Source organism: Mastigoproctus giganteus, chromosome 3 (genome assembly GCF_048544385.1).
Source record: "Mastigoproctus giganteus isolate SK-2022 chromosome 3, ASM4854438v1, whole genome shotgun sequence".
NCBI classification, from domain to species: Eukaryota; Metazoa; Arthropoda; class Arachnida; order Uropygi; family Thelyphonidae; genus Mastigoproctus; species Mastigoproctus giganteus.
The window spans coordinates 247758421-247776031 of NC_143577.1; the positions used below are offsets into that span (position 1 = coordinate 247758421).

A 17611-nucleotide genomic window follows, 5' to 3' on the forward strand; every position below is an offset into this window, starting at 1 on the left:
GAGGTGTGGCGCCCACACCACATGGAGGAATGCCGCCCCTCTTTGTTACCAGGCAGTACTAGGTGGTAGATGACTCTCATCAACCGGTGAAATACCACCACTTTGCTTATTGGAGGCTTGAAGTGGTGGAACCCATGTTTAGTCTCTAGAGCCAAGTTCCGGTCAACCCTTCCCTTTCTCTTCCATAATGCAGTATGATTGATGACTTTTGAGGTTATGATGAACGTCGTGGCGAGATCCAATATTCCTTACATTTCGAGGGTACAGCTCTAAAACGGTGTTCGCAGGCCGGCCGCTAATTAGTACACCGGACCGAACCTATTGATAACTCTCTAGGAGGCTTCCGGATCGGCTAGTGTATAATCTTGCTACCTCTACTCTGCCAGATAGTGACTGGAGGGAGTCCAAGTAGTGTATATGCGGGGAGCATTGTCGAGGCCATGTTATGTCAAGGATCTGGGTATATTCTTACCACGTGTATGCCATATCCAAAAATTTCATTACTTCATACAGCATGCCCCACCCACTTTTTCTTACTATTGAATACACCATGAATTGTCAAACTAATAGAGCAAGCTTATCTGCGAAAAGATCTAAACCTCCCAAGCACTTCCTAATTCATTTCACAATTATACGTGCTCTCAATTCTAATCTCCATGATGTCCATTTCCACTTGCAGTCTGCCAAACCCCATGTACTTTTTCTGACAGAATCTCAGTTATCAGTTGATTCAACTACTGCTCCTTCACCATTCCCAACACGCTCCATTCAATGCTTCCTGTGGTCTTCCGTTAAAAGGATATCAGAAGGATTTTGATGAATCTTGATGCTAAGAAAGCTCCAGGTCCTGATGGTATTTCTCCACTTGTTCTCAAAACCTGTGCTCCTGAACTTACTCCTATTCTTTGCCACTTTTTTTCAATTTCTTATTCCAAAGGTGTTTTTCCTTCTGCTTGGAAATTTGCTCCTATCCAGCCAGTTCCTATAAAGGGTGACAAATCCCTCCCATTCAATTATCGTCCCATTGCAATTACTTCTACTCTTTCTAAAGTAATGGAGAAATCAATTAACCGCCAACTCTTAAACTACCTAGAAACCTTTCGTCTGATCAACGATCGCCAGTATGGATTCCGTCAGTGTCGATCCACTGGTGATATTCTGGCTTATGTTACCCATTTATGGACTAATTCAATGGAAAAGTTCGGTGAAACACATGTAGTTGCTCTTGACATCTCAAAGGCTTTTGATCGTGTTTGGCATAAAGGTCTTCTAAACAAGCTTCCATCTTATGGTTTGCCAACTGTTTTTTTTTTTGTAATTGGTTATCCAGTTTTCTCTCTGATCGCTCACTGTGAGTGATGGTAGATGGCTCTCTGTCTTCTAACTTCTCCACTAATGCCGGTGTCCCCCAAGGTTCAGTTCTTTCCCCCACTCTTTTCCTCTTGAATATTAATGACCTTCTTCCATCGACTGGCAATCCTATCCATAGTTTTGCCAATGATAGCACATTGCATTCCACATTCCATTTTGAGAAACCTTGTCCTGCTCAACCAGCTTCAACTTCTCGAAAATCTGCTACCAATTCCTTAATTGCTGATCTTCAGGTAATTCTCCAGTGGGGCAAAGACAACTTAGTTGATTTCACCCTTCTAAAACTCAGTCTTGTCTTATATCTCGCAAAAAAAAAGGATTCTTCTGCTCCTATACTTATCTTTAGTGACACTCCGATTTTTAGGCAAAATGACATATCTCTTTTGGGGATTACCCTGACTTCTAATCTCTCTTGGCACAAGCACATTACAAATATTACTTCCTCCGCATCTAAAAAACTTGGTTTTCTCTTTCGCTCTCGGCATTACTTTTCTTCCAAACAGCTGCTCACTCTGTATAAATCGCAAATCTGTCCTGCCATGGAATATTGTTCCCACATCTGTGGTGGTGCCCCCAAAACCTCTCTCAGGCTTCTTGATTCCTTTCATTCCTAAATGATTCCATTCATTTAGGTTAATTAGTGATTCATCTTTAACAAAGTCTCTCCACTCGCTGGATTATAGACATACTGTTTATTCTGCATGCCTCTTCCACAGATACTTCCATGGGCACTGTTCTTCTGAATTGGCTTCTATAACTCCCGCTCTTTCTTTCAAAACAGTCTGAACACGTGCCACCACCAGCCAACATCCATTTACTGTCCAACTTCAAACCCCCGGAACCAACTTTTCATCTTCCTCATTTATTCATTCAACTGCCGTTTTCTGGAACAACCTTCCTTCATATGTATTTCCCGAAAATTACAATCTACAGAAGTTCAAGTCCAATGTCAACAAATATCTTCTTTCGTCTTCTCAACCTCTAACCCAAGCACAGTACTAAGTACTATAGGTTCTAATACCTCTCGTGTTTGGGGTTCACATAAAAAAAAAAAAAAAAAAATATATATATATATATATATATATATATATATAAACAGAAATATACTGTACGTGTTCTGTAAACCCTAGGAATCTGTTCAAATGCTGTAGTAAAATAAATTTTCACTTTTACATGTATTTGGCTAGCAGTAAGCCTAGAATAACATGCCATTTGGGGAACCCCAAACTCAAGGTTGTCAATAAAGAAAAATCAACGTTAGCTGCAAGGAGGATCCGTGAATAATATCATGTGAAATGAAAAAAATACAATTTAAGCTTAATAAAATGAGTTTTTTTATTTTATTCGGTTAATAACTTCGTGATTAACGGAAACAGTAGTTGAAACAATTCAAACTACAGTGGAATCTCGTTAATACAAAGTTCAAGGTACCTAAATTTTCACGTTTTGTAATAACGAGGTTTGTAGTAATGAGGTCCCCCAAAAGTGTCCAAATTTTACGTCCCCCCCCCCTTTGGTACATGCTGTATATCTAAGAATAATAATAATATCAAAAATAGATAGCATTAGCAAATATTCTTGCACCCTTTCCATTTAAGAGTATCCCATCCCTGTAGAAGCAGTCTTTCCTGCTAACAAGTATAGACCAGGCTGAAAAAAATTCTACCCCTTGAGCCTTGCACAGTCTTTCCAGGGCCGAATTGATCGACAAGGCTCTCATCATATATTCCCTCCTACCGTGTCTGGGCAGAATTGCAGACACTTTCAAATTCAACCCTAAAATTCAACCATATCGGAACCATGCAAATCAAGGACTGCCTGTATATGATATTAACAATAATAGGAATAGTAGAAATTGATATCTAACAATACAATAATAGGAATAAATATTTTTTAAAGATTTTATTTTATTTGTAAGATAAACTAAGAGAAAAGCAATATTAAGGGAAATGAAAATATTGTACAGTGTATATTTTGTTATGTAAAATATTTTAGTATCACAGCAAAAAGAATTACAATCTTAATATAAAAGGTGACATACAAACAATTAACTTTTTAATAAATTAATCTATTTTAAAGAAAGAATCCAATGTTCTTTGCACAGTTTTTGTCCTATATGCATTTTTAACTATAGCACAGACATTATCAAATGCAATAGTTGTTTCTTTATCAAAGTTACTGCAGGTTATGTGGTAACACATTCAGGCCAACACATTCTCTATTATGTTCAATGCATTTTGGGCATCTTTTTTAAATGGCAGTGTGCATGCTTCTTCACTTTCGCTGCCACTGATAACAAAAACATCATCGTTTTGTTTTGTACCCAGCAGCTCTTCTGGTGTTGGCATTGTAGTGGTAGCAACTTCATCATCCACCTTCACAAACTCTTCAAATTCGTCAACAAAATCCATATGGTCCTTCAAATTCCTCCATTCCTCACTGTTCTATCACATTCGTCTGCTGGACCATGTTTTTCGATGATGTTCTCTCCAAAACCACTCTTTCTGAAGCAGTTGATTATTACACGATGTAATACTTTCCCAAGCAATAACAAGATTACGGATAGCATCCAAGACATTCCAATTTGGCTGCAAATTGTTCTCTCCTTCTATGTTGCGGATCAAGTACCTTATCAGGCAGGCTCTATATGCTCTCTTGAGGTTATAAATAATGCCTTGATCCAGTGGTTGCATTAAACTGGTGGTATTAGGGGATAAAAACAACAGCTGTATATTTGTCAACTTAAGTGTCTCAGCAGAATGTGCTGTACAGCGGTCTAGAACCATCAAAAGTTCCTTTTTTCTGAAGCCATTCTTCTGTCCAATTTTGATAACCAAGACTGAAAAATTTTGACCATAGGCCAAGCACTTCTATTGGCCTCATAATCACAGGGAAGTTGGTTAACTGCTTGAAAACTTCTTGGCTTGGATAGCTTACCAATCACAAGTGGACATAGTTTTGTACTGCCATCTGAATTGCAGCATAACAGAACAGCAAGTCTTTGTTTACTTAATTTCCCACCATAACAAAGACTCTAATTGAACAGCAAATGTTTTGTTTGGCAGAAAATTATAAAATAAACCTGTCTCGTGAAGATTAAAAATATTCTTTGCCTCATATTTTTCAAGGATGGACCATACGGAACACAACCAGTCTGTAGCCTTTTCTTTGTCAACTAATCCACACTCACCACAGACATTTTGCGAAACCAAGTTATTCCTGTCTGTAAAATCTTTGTCTCCAGCCACTGCTGCATTTGAGGTCACTAATCCCATATTGATTAGCTAGATAATATGCCTTTTCTTGCAAAATCGGACCCGATATTGACAAATTAGATGCACACATTTGTTGGTACCACTCAAAGGTTCGTTTCAAGCTTCTCATGTTTTGTTTCCTGTTTTTCATCGTGGCTCCAGTGTCACACACTTCTTCAAGTCTTTTTCGGTTTTTCAGTATTGTAGATAAATTACTTAAAGGGATGTTGTATTCCTTTGCAATGTCTGTTTTGCTTATTTCCATCCTATCAGCCTCTTGTATAATTTTTAGTTTAATTTTCAAGCTTAATTCTGTCCATTTACGTTTTGTCTTCAAAACACTGCTAGATAAGATTTAATATAAACAAATTTTAAATTAATTTAAAGACAAGTTCCAAAAAAGACAGATAATATGTCACAAAAAATAGATTGCTGTATACCAGGGTTGGCCAACGAGTCGATCGCGGATTTAATTTCGGTCGATCACGATGAATTTTAAATACACAGTCATCCCTCGATTTGTGCAATGAAGTTTTTGAGATGGTAGATCATGGCACATTTTGAAGGAAAAAAAGTAGATCGCATCACAAATTAAGTTGCCCACTCCTGCTGTGTACGATAGCAAAAGTTTCTTTGAACTGGGGTAACACTTGCAATTGAACTTAATTCCCGTGGAGAGCGAGGGAGTGCATGTAAACAAATCAGAAAAACTTTTTATTGTTTTGTTACTTTAACAACTCATCCTTTAGAAAGATGTTTTTCAGAGTGCACTTGACGTTGCTACCATAAACTGCTTTTGTTTACACAAAAATAATTTCTAAGAAGTCAGTGCCATCCTTCGGGAAGTAAGGAGCCAGGTGGCTGGGGGCAGTAATCGGATCGCTCTGCCAAGATTTGTATTAAACATACAAAATGACAATATTTATTTCTCATGGGGTGAAAAAGATCTTTGTAATACATATTAACCAAATTTCGTAATAAATGAATATACTTACATAAAAATGCCTATCCTTTCGAAGGAGAAATGGTATGTGCTTCATATAAACAAGTACTTTGTATAAACTGAGTTTGTATTAACGAGATTTTACTGTATTAGCATTGTGATTGAAGACCAAGTTGATACACGATTGACCACACTTAATAGATTTTGTAGGATCTGATGCGAGTTTAAAATCGAATGTTGATTCCACAAAATCGAGGAATGTACTTGCTTTTCAACGTTAGATTTGTGATTTTGTCGAAATCTTTGAACATGTTTAGTTGATGTAACTTTCAGCATCGTCACAACTTAACTAAATGAAACACAACTGCACTGATCGGCAAATGCGAAGTAACTGAGCAAAGAATCTTCAGAACAAATGACATCATCCCACTGACACTCAATAACTCTGCTTCATACTGCTTGAAACTGGTTCAAACAGGTTACTGGTGGATAGGCCAACAACACAACAGCACTGCTCGACAAATGCAAAGTAACTGAACGAAGTAGCTACTTTAACAAGTTGTTCAACTCTCGAAAACTAAAAACCCAATTTGAAATCTATTTATATATCCTTGTAAAGTTCTAAAAGTGCAACAATTTTGTTGCTCAATTGTATGCAACTTTTGCATACAATTGAGTTTTCTTGGGCACATGCACTGTACTTGTTGCGTCACTGATGTTGAGAGTGAAAGTAACCAGGGTGCAATAGGAAATGACCAAAATATGAACTTTTTAGTTTTTCGAAAAAAATTATATTAGCAATCAAAATTTCTAATTTTTTTTCTTGCATATTCGTCGATGGCATTATATACCTGACAAAATAAGTATAAATTTATTATACTTTTGTCTATTAGTTTCGGAGATATAACAGCAGTTAGGCATTTCACTTTTTGTAACACCCTGAGTGCCCTAGGGTACCCCCAGTATAGACGTTAATCACATCAAAAGACCTTGGGAGGGAAGTGGTAATTTTATGGTCTGACGTTGAATTCTCTGTGCTGTGTAGACAGATTGCAGAACAGCCCATGGGTATACAGGATTTTGCCAGCAAGGACAATCAGGTGATTAACTTGTTGTTTAAAGCAATGGTTGGGTCACATGTAGAATACTACCTAAGGTTTGAAAACCTCATTTTAGGAAGGACATGGAAGAGCAACAAGATTAATTTGGGGTGGGGGGGGAACAACTGGATATTCTTGCCACGAAACACTGGGGTTTTGTAAATTGCAGTGTCTGGAAACTAGGCACCTGCTTAGTGGCCTAATCAATTAATAATGGGACAATGAAAAGTTTGGTTGCAGAATAGATGTGTGTGGAAATTTGTATTCAGCCAGAGAGTAGCTGATTATTAAAATAAACTTTCACCCAGTGTCTTGGAAGCAGTTAATTTGAATAAATTATGAAGCGAGTAAAAGTTTTTATTTTTTATTATTTTTTTATTTAGCTGTAAAACCTATTTTATTTATGATACTCACCTTTAGTTCATTAAGTATGGATTGTGATGATTAATAACCTAACTGTTTTTAAAGCTAGGGATATACAGTTGGTCGTCGACTTACGACCGACTTCTGTTCTGACTGACAGGTCGTAAGTCGATCTGGTCGTATGTCGGCCATATATTTATTAACAGTATTTTTTAACCTTTCTAATCTTTTTATTATCTTTATAATTTATTTTTATAATCTTTTAAATTTTTATCATCTTTTATTTTTCATTTTAAATACAGTAATGCTTTTATCTTTTACTTCGTTTCTACGCCTAGGCTATCTCTCTCTAGGAAGTTAAATTCAAACGCTCTGTACATTTTAATTGGTTTATTATTCATACTGTTTATAAAAAATACAAAACTACAATCTATAATTACATATACAGTATTGTCATAATTTGAAAAATAATACTGTACATAATGTACTGTAAACACAAAAATACAATCTAAAATTAATGTAAAAATTAATACAAATGAAATTTACAAAATCAAATTTTTTGTGGTCGTAAGTGCGGCCGGTCGTAAGTCGCATAGGTCGTAAGTCGACGACCAAGTGTATTTGTATTGGTAGCACATCATTGAATTGCAAGAGGATGGCATATTATCACACTAATAATAGGAAATCTTTATTCCTCACAACAGATATATTATATTGCAATATAGCTCTTCACAGTCACAAGGTCATTTAAATCAGTTCTGAAGCTTTATTTAGACTTTTTCACTTCATTCTTTTTACCAAGGCAAAACTTTTGCAGTGCTCTAGTAATCTCATCTTTTATATTATTTTTAGTATGGAAAGCAAGAATTGTTAAGTTACTCGTGACAGCAGTTAGTCTTTCTTTAATTGTTAATGATTTAAATGACCAACTGTATACCTATTACTGTATTTTTCAGCATACACAAGTTCTAATCATCCTTTTCATATTTTTCTGTATTTTCTTTTCTGCAAAATAGTCACTGACCATCTGATTCATTGTGACAGAATGACTGTTTTTCTTCAGTCTTAACCTCACTAGGGCTCAGTCTACTTATCTTAACTCTATGCTGAACAGAACAATGCCCATTTTTTTCCCCCTAGTAGCTAATATCATATGATCACTCCTAGAGATGATGGGTTTTCCCAGCAGCTTATATCATATGATCACTCCTTGAGATGACTATGAAACTAATTCCGTCATATTTATTATGACAACAGGAAATGCTAATAATTCTTGAAACCCCAAGGCATTAAATTTTGTGTATATACAACATAGTGTCTGTTGTTTTAATTTTTAGTATATGCTGAGTGACTGCTTTATTAAGTACATCATTAGTATCACTGCTGTACAATGCTGTTTAAAGCGGGTGAATCAATAAGTAGGTACATGTGTAATCCAGTATGAAAATGGGTAAGATAAAAGATTTAAGTGACTTCGAGTGTGCCATGATAGTTGCCACCAGATGTGCCTTTATGAATCTTTCTAAAACTGTAATCCTATTGGGAATTTCATGTATGAACTTGTATCTCAGGTGTATTTAGATTAGTCCAATAATGAAATAGTATCCAGCCAGCAGTGAGCCTGTGATCAGAAACAGCATTGATGAAATGCTGTTTCTGATCTATTGCAGCTGACAACTGAACTGGCTTCCTCTTCTATCAGGAATAAACAAGAAGCTACAGTTATGATGCACTTAGGAATGCCAAGACTAGACGGCAGAGGATTGGAAAAATGTTGTCTGGTCTGATGAATCCTGGTTCTGTTGTTTCATGGTGAAGGAAGGACCAGAATATGGCATCAACAATGGGTCTGTGGCCCATCTTTACATTGTTTATTAACAGTGCAAGCTGATGGTATAGGAATTGTATTTGTGGTCCACATTGGGCCTCTTGATACCAGCAGAGCAACATTTCGATGTCACAGTTATCTGGAAATTGTTTCCAACCTGCCTGACATATTTCTTCTGCTGCAGTGTATTAATTCTTGAATAGGTTCTTCCAAGGTTCTGTCAACAGGAAGAAGCAAGTCACAAAGTCAGAATTCTACAAAACTGATTGAACATGAGAGTGAATGTCTTGTTGAGTCCATTCCATGACAAATCCAGGACTGGGAGGTTGGACCTACTCACTCACTCTTAGGTAGGTACCCTAATAAATTGGCCATTCAGTGTATATTTCTATTGTTAAAAACTTGCATATTCTATAACATTTTCTTGATGGTTATACATATTTTGAAATAGAATTATCTAATTTCTGTGTTATTGGAAAATTAAATATTATCTGATAAATGAAATTTATTAGAATGCCTGCTGCTAGGTTAATTGATCTTCCAGATTATTTTACTTTTAGTATTAAGAGCAGTTTATTTGGATATATGTGATTATGTTAATTACATAAACAAGCATAGTAGAATATTATATTAGATTTGGTTTTTTTTTTTGTTTTTTTTTGAAGTTTGTGTTTATAAGAATTGCTTCTGGTAAGTTTTTTTTTTTTTTTTTGTACTCATCTCTTTCTGGAAGTTTAAATCATATTACTAATGGTTCTGAACTTATTTAGGAAAGAAGTGATTTGGGCTGTTTCTAAAAGGTAAACTTGCACCGTCCAGTGAAATGGCTAGATATTTCAGTTTTTACAGTTGATTATATCATGATTAATGACTTTGGTGATTTTTTTTTTTTTTTTTTTTTTATGATATTAGTGTGAGTCACAATATAAATAGTTGAATGATCCCAGACAACCATCATTGTCTCTTTCTAGAGACTTGTTTGCAAATTATGTGCTAAATTTAATATAAATTCTAAATAAAATGAGATGAGTTGTGTTTTTTAAAATTTAGTGTAATTAGTATTGACAACACACGCACACGTGCGCACGCACGATTATGAATATCATGTTTATATTTTTGGAATGTGATTGAGCATCATTATATAGTTAGTTGGGAAATATGAAGCTAATGAAATATGAAGCTTGAAAGATAATAATTTTATCTTTTTATTTTTTTTAAAGATAATAATTATTAAAGATAATAATTTTATCTTTCAAGGCCAAGAATTACAACTGTTTTAGTTATTTCTGTGGGACATTATATAACAACTACATGCTGATTCAAAATTCAATTTTTAAATTGAAAATATTTGAGCAGCCATGATTAAACTTTTATTTGTCTTATTTATAGGTTCCTGTAAAGTTCCGTTATCCCTTTTACATGGAAATTTTGTGGTATGTGCTGCAACGCTATGTACATTGTATTTTAGGAAAAAATCATCTTCTGTGTAATGAAGATGGTGATCCAGTTGATCCTAATGAATCACCTCCAGATATTCCTAAACAACAGACTAGTCTAGATGACCCTCTACCTCAAGAAAATGGTATAATTAGTAGTGAAACTGATGATCTCAACATGACAACAAAACCATTGATTACAAATTTAAAGGTACCTGATAATAAAGTTGGAAATGATGGACCGAAAACGGCAAATGGTGATATTAATATAGATTGTAAACTTGTGAATGGAACTGCTGATGTAGGACAAATAGAAGAGACTGGAAAGGAAAATATAAAAAATGGTCCCAGGCCTTATATACACTTAACAAAATTGGAGCTTGGTGGGCTTAAGGTACGTATAAAACTCAGTTTTAATATAGTCAATAATTAGTTGTACATAACTCTTTGTTGTTTCTGCTTTGATTAATTTAAAAAGAAATTAAAAATAATTTGTTATTTATATGCAGTTTTTACCACATCACAAAGGCTACTTATTTTTCACTGTGTTGTATTTCAGACTGTTCATTTAGCTTTCTAATGAAGCTAAATGGCCGACCGGGATAGCCAGGTGGGTAAAGTGCCTGCCTGGCAGCCCAAAGGTCGCAGGTTCGAATCCTGCCTCAGGCTTGGATCAGAGTAAAAATGCAAAAACCCTTGGGAGGTGCATTATGGCCACAGAAGCTGATGCACCAACAACTAACAAAAAAAAAAAAAAAAAAAAAAGAAGCTAAATAAACAGTGTATTTTGTAGTGTCTTATTTATGATTAATTACTCAGCAACTAATTTCTTGTTAATGATGTTATTGATAATAACATCGTTATATATTTAGTTGAGTTAATTTGGAAACATAAAGCTAATGATATTGCTAATGGCCTCATTTTTATTTTGATATAGCCTTGTTTTGTCAGAGTTTTTTTTTTTTTTTTTTAAATGCAATATTTATTTATTTATTAAGTTTTCATAAACAGTGCAGTTGATGTAATGAGATAAACTGCAGGACTGACAGATTAGCCGTATTTAGTAGTCAGGGGCTTGAACTCTGGTCTACTCAAAGAGGGTGTGCTATTGTACTCTACTCCTGGTCACTCGGTTACGGAGGCTACAAAAAATATTATATAAAGGGGAAACAGAAGAAAGTGAAAAAAGAAAACAGAAAAGATATTTATGGATAAGGGCCACTGACTTACAGAAAGTACTCAGTGACCATAATGAATATAAGTGATATGTATAAGCTAATATAAGTAATATTAAAAGATTGAAGAAATACAAGCAACCCCCATATAACACGGTTTCGCTCTAACATGATTGATAAATTTCAGCAATCCTCGCACAACACGGTACTTCTACAACAAGGTTTTGCTCTGACGTGATTTGAGAATTGTGGGAAATCTCATATAACACTGTATTTTGGAGCTTTTGTACTGGAATAACACTGCTATTATGTTAGATGTAATTTTCAACGTTTCCATTGCTTTTTGTTAATCCCTGCTGTTGATTCGCTAGTTTGTTATCGCCTTCATGGTATTTTTCTAAAGCACATTTCTGGTGGTCACTACCATAAAACAATAAAAATAATTTGCACTTTACTGTTAGTGTAGTCAATTATAAACAGGTAGTGAACTCGATCTTCTTGCATTTGCTATAGTACCAATAACTGGAATTGTGTGGGTTTTCACATTATTATTATGAAATGTGTTTCCCCTTCCATGAAATATTCATTCATATAAAAAACATAAATAAATTTTCAGAAACCGATTACTCGATATCGTGTTTGTTGCTACTTGTGTGTGCCATGTTCTCTGTTATTAATTGCTTATCAAATATGTGCGTATTACAGTACATATTAATTAAGCCCTGTATGTAAGTGTAAATTTATTTTAACTTTGCTAACTGGAAAATATTCTTCCAATTTTCACATATCATTTAAAGCGGGATCCACTGTATTTGTTGGGAGATCCCTGGGTATTTTTCTAAACTTTTCTGTTGAACTTGGGGTTCATTTCAAAACTTTTTAGAAATAGGTATCTATAAATAAGGTAAACGAAAATTCAAAATATCTAAAGAGTTTACTTTATTTTATCTAAAGAGTTTACCTCTAGGTAAACTAAAGTAAAAGTAAAGTTTACTTTACTTTATCTAAAGAGTTTACCTCTAGATTACATCAGGTCCTCGTTATAATGCGGTTCGATTTTCACTGTTTTTATATTATAACCCAAATCTCACTCTAACACTGTCACACTCACTATAATGCTCCTTTACCCGCATACAGATTGAATTTTTGGCATGTTTAACGAAAATGTTTGAACTGATGTAGTCGATGGCTTGAAAATAAATAGCAACGTTTCAGATGCTGACTTGCGAAATTTTTCCACGCTCGGTTAAATTTTCTCCCATGCTAATTTAATTGCACTATGGTGACTTGTTACGATCAACATTTTAAAAAATTAGCAAGTATATTGCTTGTAATGTTTGCGTTATATGCATTTATCTGAAGTCTGCTCATCACTCGGTACAGTGTTAGACATCGTCCGTAATGGACAGTTTACTCGAACATTGTATCATAATTAATGCAACTCAGTTACATTTTCGAATATTAATAATGGCAGATAAGAATTAAAAAGGAACAACGTTGGATGCGGTAAGAAGACCACTAAGGTAAGAAAAATGCTGAATTTGAAAATTAAATTTATATGTTTTGAAGCGAATCAATTCCGTTCAGTCACAAGTGGATGTGTGCAATAATTTAGAACTGGCAGGTCCAACTATAAGAACAATTATAAAAAAATAAAGAATTAATTTTAGCAGCCGGAAAGACAGCTGGTCCACTGAAAGCAACTAGGCCGGCTATTATAATTGAAATGGAGAGACTTCTAAATAATTTTATTGAAGATAATATCCAGCGCACAATTCTGTTAAGTTAAATATTATTAAAAAGAAAAAGCAATTAGCTTATATGATGATCTGACGAAAGTTCACCTTTAAAAAAAAAAAAAAAAAAAAAAAAAAATGTGGAATCATTTAAAGATAGATTTAAAATCCAGGGAGAAGCCACAAGTGCAGATCAAGAAGGAGCCGAAACTTTCTTAAAATTATTGAAGAGTGGTGTTAAACTTCTCAACAAGTTTTTAACTTAGATGAAACAGGACTTTTTTAGAAACGAATGCCTAAAAGAAGTTTCATGTTGAAAGAAGAAAATAAAAAAAAAAAAACATGCCAGGCTTCAAAGCGGTGAAGGATCGGTTGACTTTATTGTTGGGTGGTAACACTGTAGGGATTTTAAAGTAAAACCCCTTTTAGTTTACTAGGAAGACGGCCAATGTACAACCCAAAATCTACCACAGTTACGAAATCCCGACAGCCCAGGGCCATCGGATTAATAAATTCATGATTTTAAGTTTAATTTTGATACATAATGTAGTTAGTTACCACATAATTATATACGTATGTAATGGAGAATATTTTATATGTACAAATTTTTAATATTAAATATTTTGACCGACATTTGTACCTCTTTTCGCTACCGTTTATTATTGATTAGGAAATATCCTATGGCATAGACTGCGACTTACAAATACATATGTTACATTATGGGAATACGGCGCTCGCTTAGTGCTGATTCACTTAGTGTTCTGTTTTTCAGGAACGAATTATCAACGTTAAGCGGGGGTCACCTGTATAGTGATAAACGAAATGTTCTCCACACGTGCACGTATTTGAAATGAAGTCAATATGGAGGCAATAACTATTGTCAGTCTCACAGAGTATGAACAAATTGGAAAACAATGCTTGTGGTGGTACCAGGAAGTAATTTGAGCGTGCACATTGGCGACTCACTGGCGCTTATCCCTGTTCATTGACAATTAGCGCCACATGGTGGGGCAAACCACTGGTGGGTCGCTATCATTTTCATGAAAAACAAATGACAACCCATTTTTCTTGCACATACTGTGTTATTTGTCACTTAAATGAACCAAATTATGAAAAAAAACACAGCCTTCATTTGGGAAATAAGTCATGAGTCTATCTACCTCTTCATGTTAAATAAACGCCCCAAAAGTGTAAAGTGTATTTAGTGTCTAACGGCACCAGGGGTTTTCCCCATCTCCGCGTTGCTTTCATTGTGGGTGTACCAGTTTGCTGGGAAGGCCAGAGATTTAAAAGTCTGTGGATAATGGATATTGTATAGTGTTATGTTCTGTTGTTCATCTGGTCGTTTAGCCGCTAGATCCCTGTTGGGGCCCAACGTTGCCCACACTTGGCCCCATGGAGGCAGACCGGGTACACCAGTATTTTTAGATAAATACTCTGGCAGGTCCTGCTACCTAATTTCCTGAGATTTTAGTGACTTGGTCCTATATATATATATAAAAAAAAAAGAAAAGGGGGGGAATAAATGCTAGAATGTAGTTAGGCCGAAAGAGGTTGCTAGTGTGTCTAGTTTGGCATTTTAAATTTTACGTTGTGTGGGACATTTGCTTTTCGCTGGTGATATAGGTAGAGTAGGGGGAGAGACGGAAGGCTGAGGGGGGAAAAGACAGAAATATGGGATCAATAGGGAAGGTGACCCCAGGTATATCAGTGTAGCATGCCCATGCCCCACCAGAGGGAAAAGAAGGGGTAGTGGGGAGGGGGCAGACAGACTGTCCCCTCACCCCACCAGGGATGGGGAAAGAAAGTGGTCCGGGCAAGAGAGCCCTGCCCAGTTTGCCTTAGCGTCAATTTGCAGTGCCCACCAGCAAGTGCAGTCCGATGCCGACTCGTTGGTGGGGCTTAGTCCTCTTCTAGGTGTGTGGGTCCTATCTTGTGTGGGTTCATCCTGGGAGCAGCCACATCCTGGCTGGTGCCACTCCCATTGGTTCCTAGGTCGATGCTGTTTCAGTAATAGTATTGGTGCTCCATTTATTCTGCTGCATATAACGCTGTAAGGGTCTGCTCTTTATGCATTTGTCCTTAGTATTTTGCCGTCATTTCCTCTGTGTTGATGTTCATTATCAGTTTGCCTTTATTTATTATTTGTGGTTATCTATTCATTGTGGACGGCTATTTCTGTTCGTCGTCTGTTGAAGACGTCAAGTGCAAATTGGCTGAGGGCTTTGTATTCATCTTCTGAATCCAGTATATGATACTCTTGATTTTTTGGCAAGTATCGAATCTCAGTTATAAGTCTACTTCTGTGTTCTTCGTAGCATTCACAGTCATGCATAATATGCTGCCAGGTTTCAGGTTCTCCACAGGTGCATGTGGACTCTTCTATTATTCTGAGTGCATTCAGTTTTGCTTTAAATGGGCCATGCCCCATTAGGAGGAAGGTTGTATTTAGCCCAGGGTAGAACCACGAGGGGGGCTTTTGGGTAAATTTTTGTGACTATCAGTATGAAGCTTCTTGTAACTTGATCCTTTAGCAACATCTCTCATCTGTGCTGCCAAATCTTCAATGTGTGAGCCACTATTTGTTGTTTCTCTGTCGTCCGGCTGTTGGTTGGGTCCAAGGTAAAGTCATAGATGGAGGCAGGCATATCCTTGGATAGTAAATACGTGTCCACATCTAGTCACCTCGAGGTCCAGTGGAAGAGCGCCTGCCAGGACCTGCAGAGCATGGGTGCTCACCGTTTTGCAGGCCCTGATTATAGCTAGAAGTATGTTTCTTTCGATAGTGTCCAGCAATCTTCTGGTGACTGTAGTTCTAGCCTTCCTGAACCAGATTGGCGATCCGTAGGTGATCGCTGGGGTGAATATTGTTTTATAATACAGAGACAAGGTCTTCCTGTTGAGTCCCCAGTTCCTGCGAGATACTCTTGCTACAAGTGCTGCATAGTTCCTTAGTTTCTCTCTCAAGTAGGTGAGTTGAGGTGTAAAGGACCGGTTTCCATTCAGGATAATACCTAGATACTTTATTTGCTTTGCTAGTTTAATGGTGCTATCTTTATTTGCAGTGGTCGTCTGATATTTAAAGAACCTTTTAGTAATACTGAGTTTGTCTTGGTTGGTGAAATCTTTAACATAGTGTTTTTCGCCCAGTTCTGTAGGGTTTGTAGTGCTTGGTTGGTCTGTGTTTCAAGTCCCGTTCTGGAGTCCTCTTCCACCATTAAAATGAAGTCATCAGCAAAGGCCTGACTGGCCACATTTCCCAGGTGCAGAGCCAAGAAGTCATCGAGGACTATGTTCCACAATAGGAGCCCCAGGACAGATAAATAAATAAATTTTCTGTTTATACTCTGGGACGACCAAACGGTCAGGGGAGTTTTACAAGATACACAGAATACAAGAAACATTACCGTATTCAGCAGTCACGGGCTTGCTTGAACCCCGGTCACTCAAGGCACGTGTACTTATGCACCCGCGCGCCTGACCACTATCCTTGCGGGCATCTGTCCTGGGGCTGCTAAAAAAACTTATTTCACCTGGATGGGTGAAATAAGTTTTTTTTTTTTTTTTTTTTTCTCTTCTTTGGCTGGTGCTATATAAGCTTGCTTTCTTGCATCATGTGCCTATGCTAATGCTGTAACAATTCCTCATTTGCAAATTCAGCAGTATTAATGGTTTATTGTTGTCGATTTTATAACCTTTAGCGAATAAATCGTGGATAATTAATTTTTAAATTATTACCGAAAAACTGGTATTTTTGTATCAATACCGGGATTTGAATACCGAAAAAAAAAAGACTGGGATCCAGGTATTTTCGATCCCGGAATTTCGGTATTGTAAGCTCTACTCTGTATCCCCAGGAATTTACCTTGGAAAAAACAAATTTTTGTAACCGAAAACCATTATTTGGACTTGTTTATTTATATATATATATATATATATATATATATATATATATATATATATTGATAATAGCATGCAATTATTAATCTTTTTAATTAAATGTAATGCTTTTAATTTTGACATGGTTAATTTTACAAATTGGCTATCTAATATTTCAGAAAGTGTTCATTCGAATGTCATTCTTTCTCAGTGTATCAGGATTGCCACTATTTGTAGTGATTCCAATATTGCTGTTAAATACGTTAGAAAATTCTGTCTTAAATTTATTGGCAATTTATTTCGATTTTAAAGTATTATCGATTTTAAAAAATTATTATCTTATTATATTTGTATTCATTATATTCTTGACTAGTTTATATTTTGATTTTTGTCCGATTATTTTCTTTTATCCTTTTCGGGCTATAGCAGTTATATTTATAGCTCATCAGGTTATTTAATTAATTTCTTTATCCTATCTCATTTTCTGGGTTATAAATTTTATACACCTAGTCGTTGTGGTGTCCTA

General features: G+C 35.9%; 1 protein-coding gene across 2 annotated transcripts in view; it reads left to right on the top strand.

Moving 5' to 3' along the window:
- The window catches only part of LOC150089008 (lysine-specific demethylase 2A-like), a 413108-nt gene that overhangs the window by 328066 nt on the left and 67431 nt on the right, over positions 1-17611 (top strand). For both annotated transcript variants that reach the window (XM_090369764.1, XM_090369765.1), the window contains exon 10: positions 10249-10689. In XM_090369764.1, coding sequence (XP_090225890.1) covers positions 10249-10689 — 441 coding nt within the window. The remainder of the gene's footprint in view (positions 1-10248; positions 10690-17611) is intronic.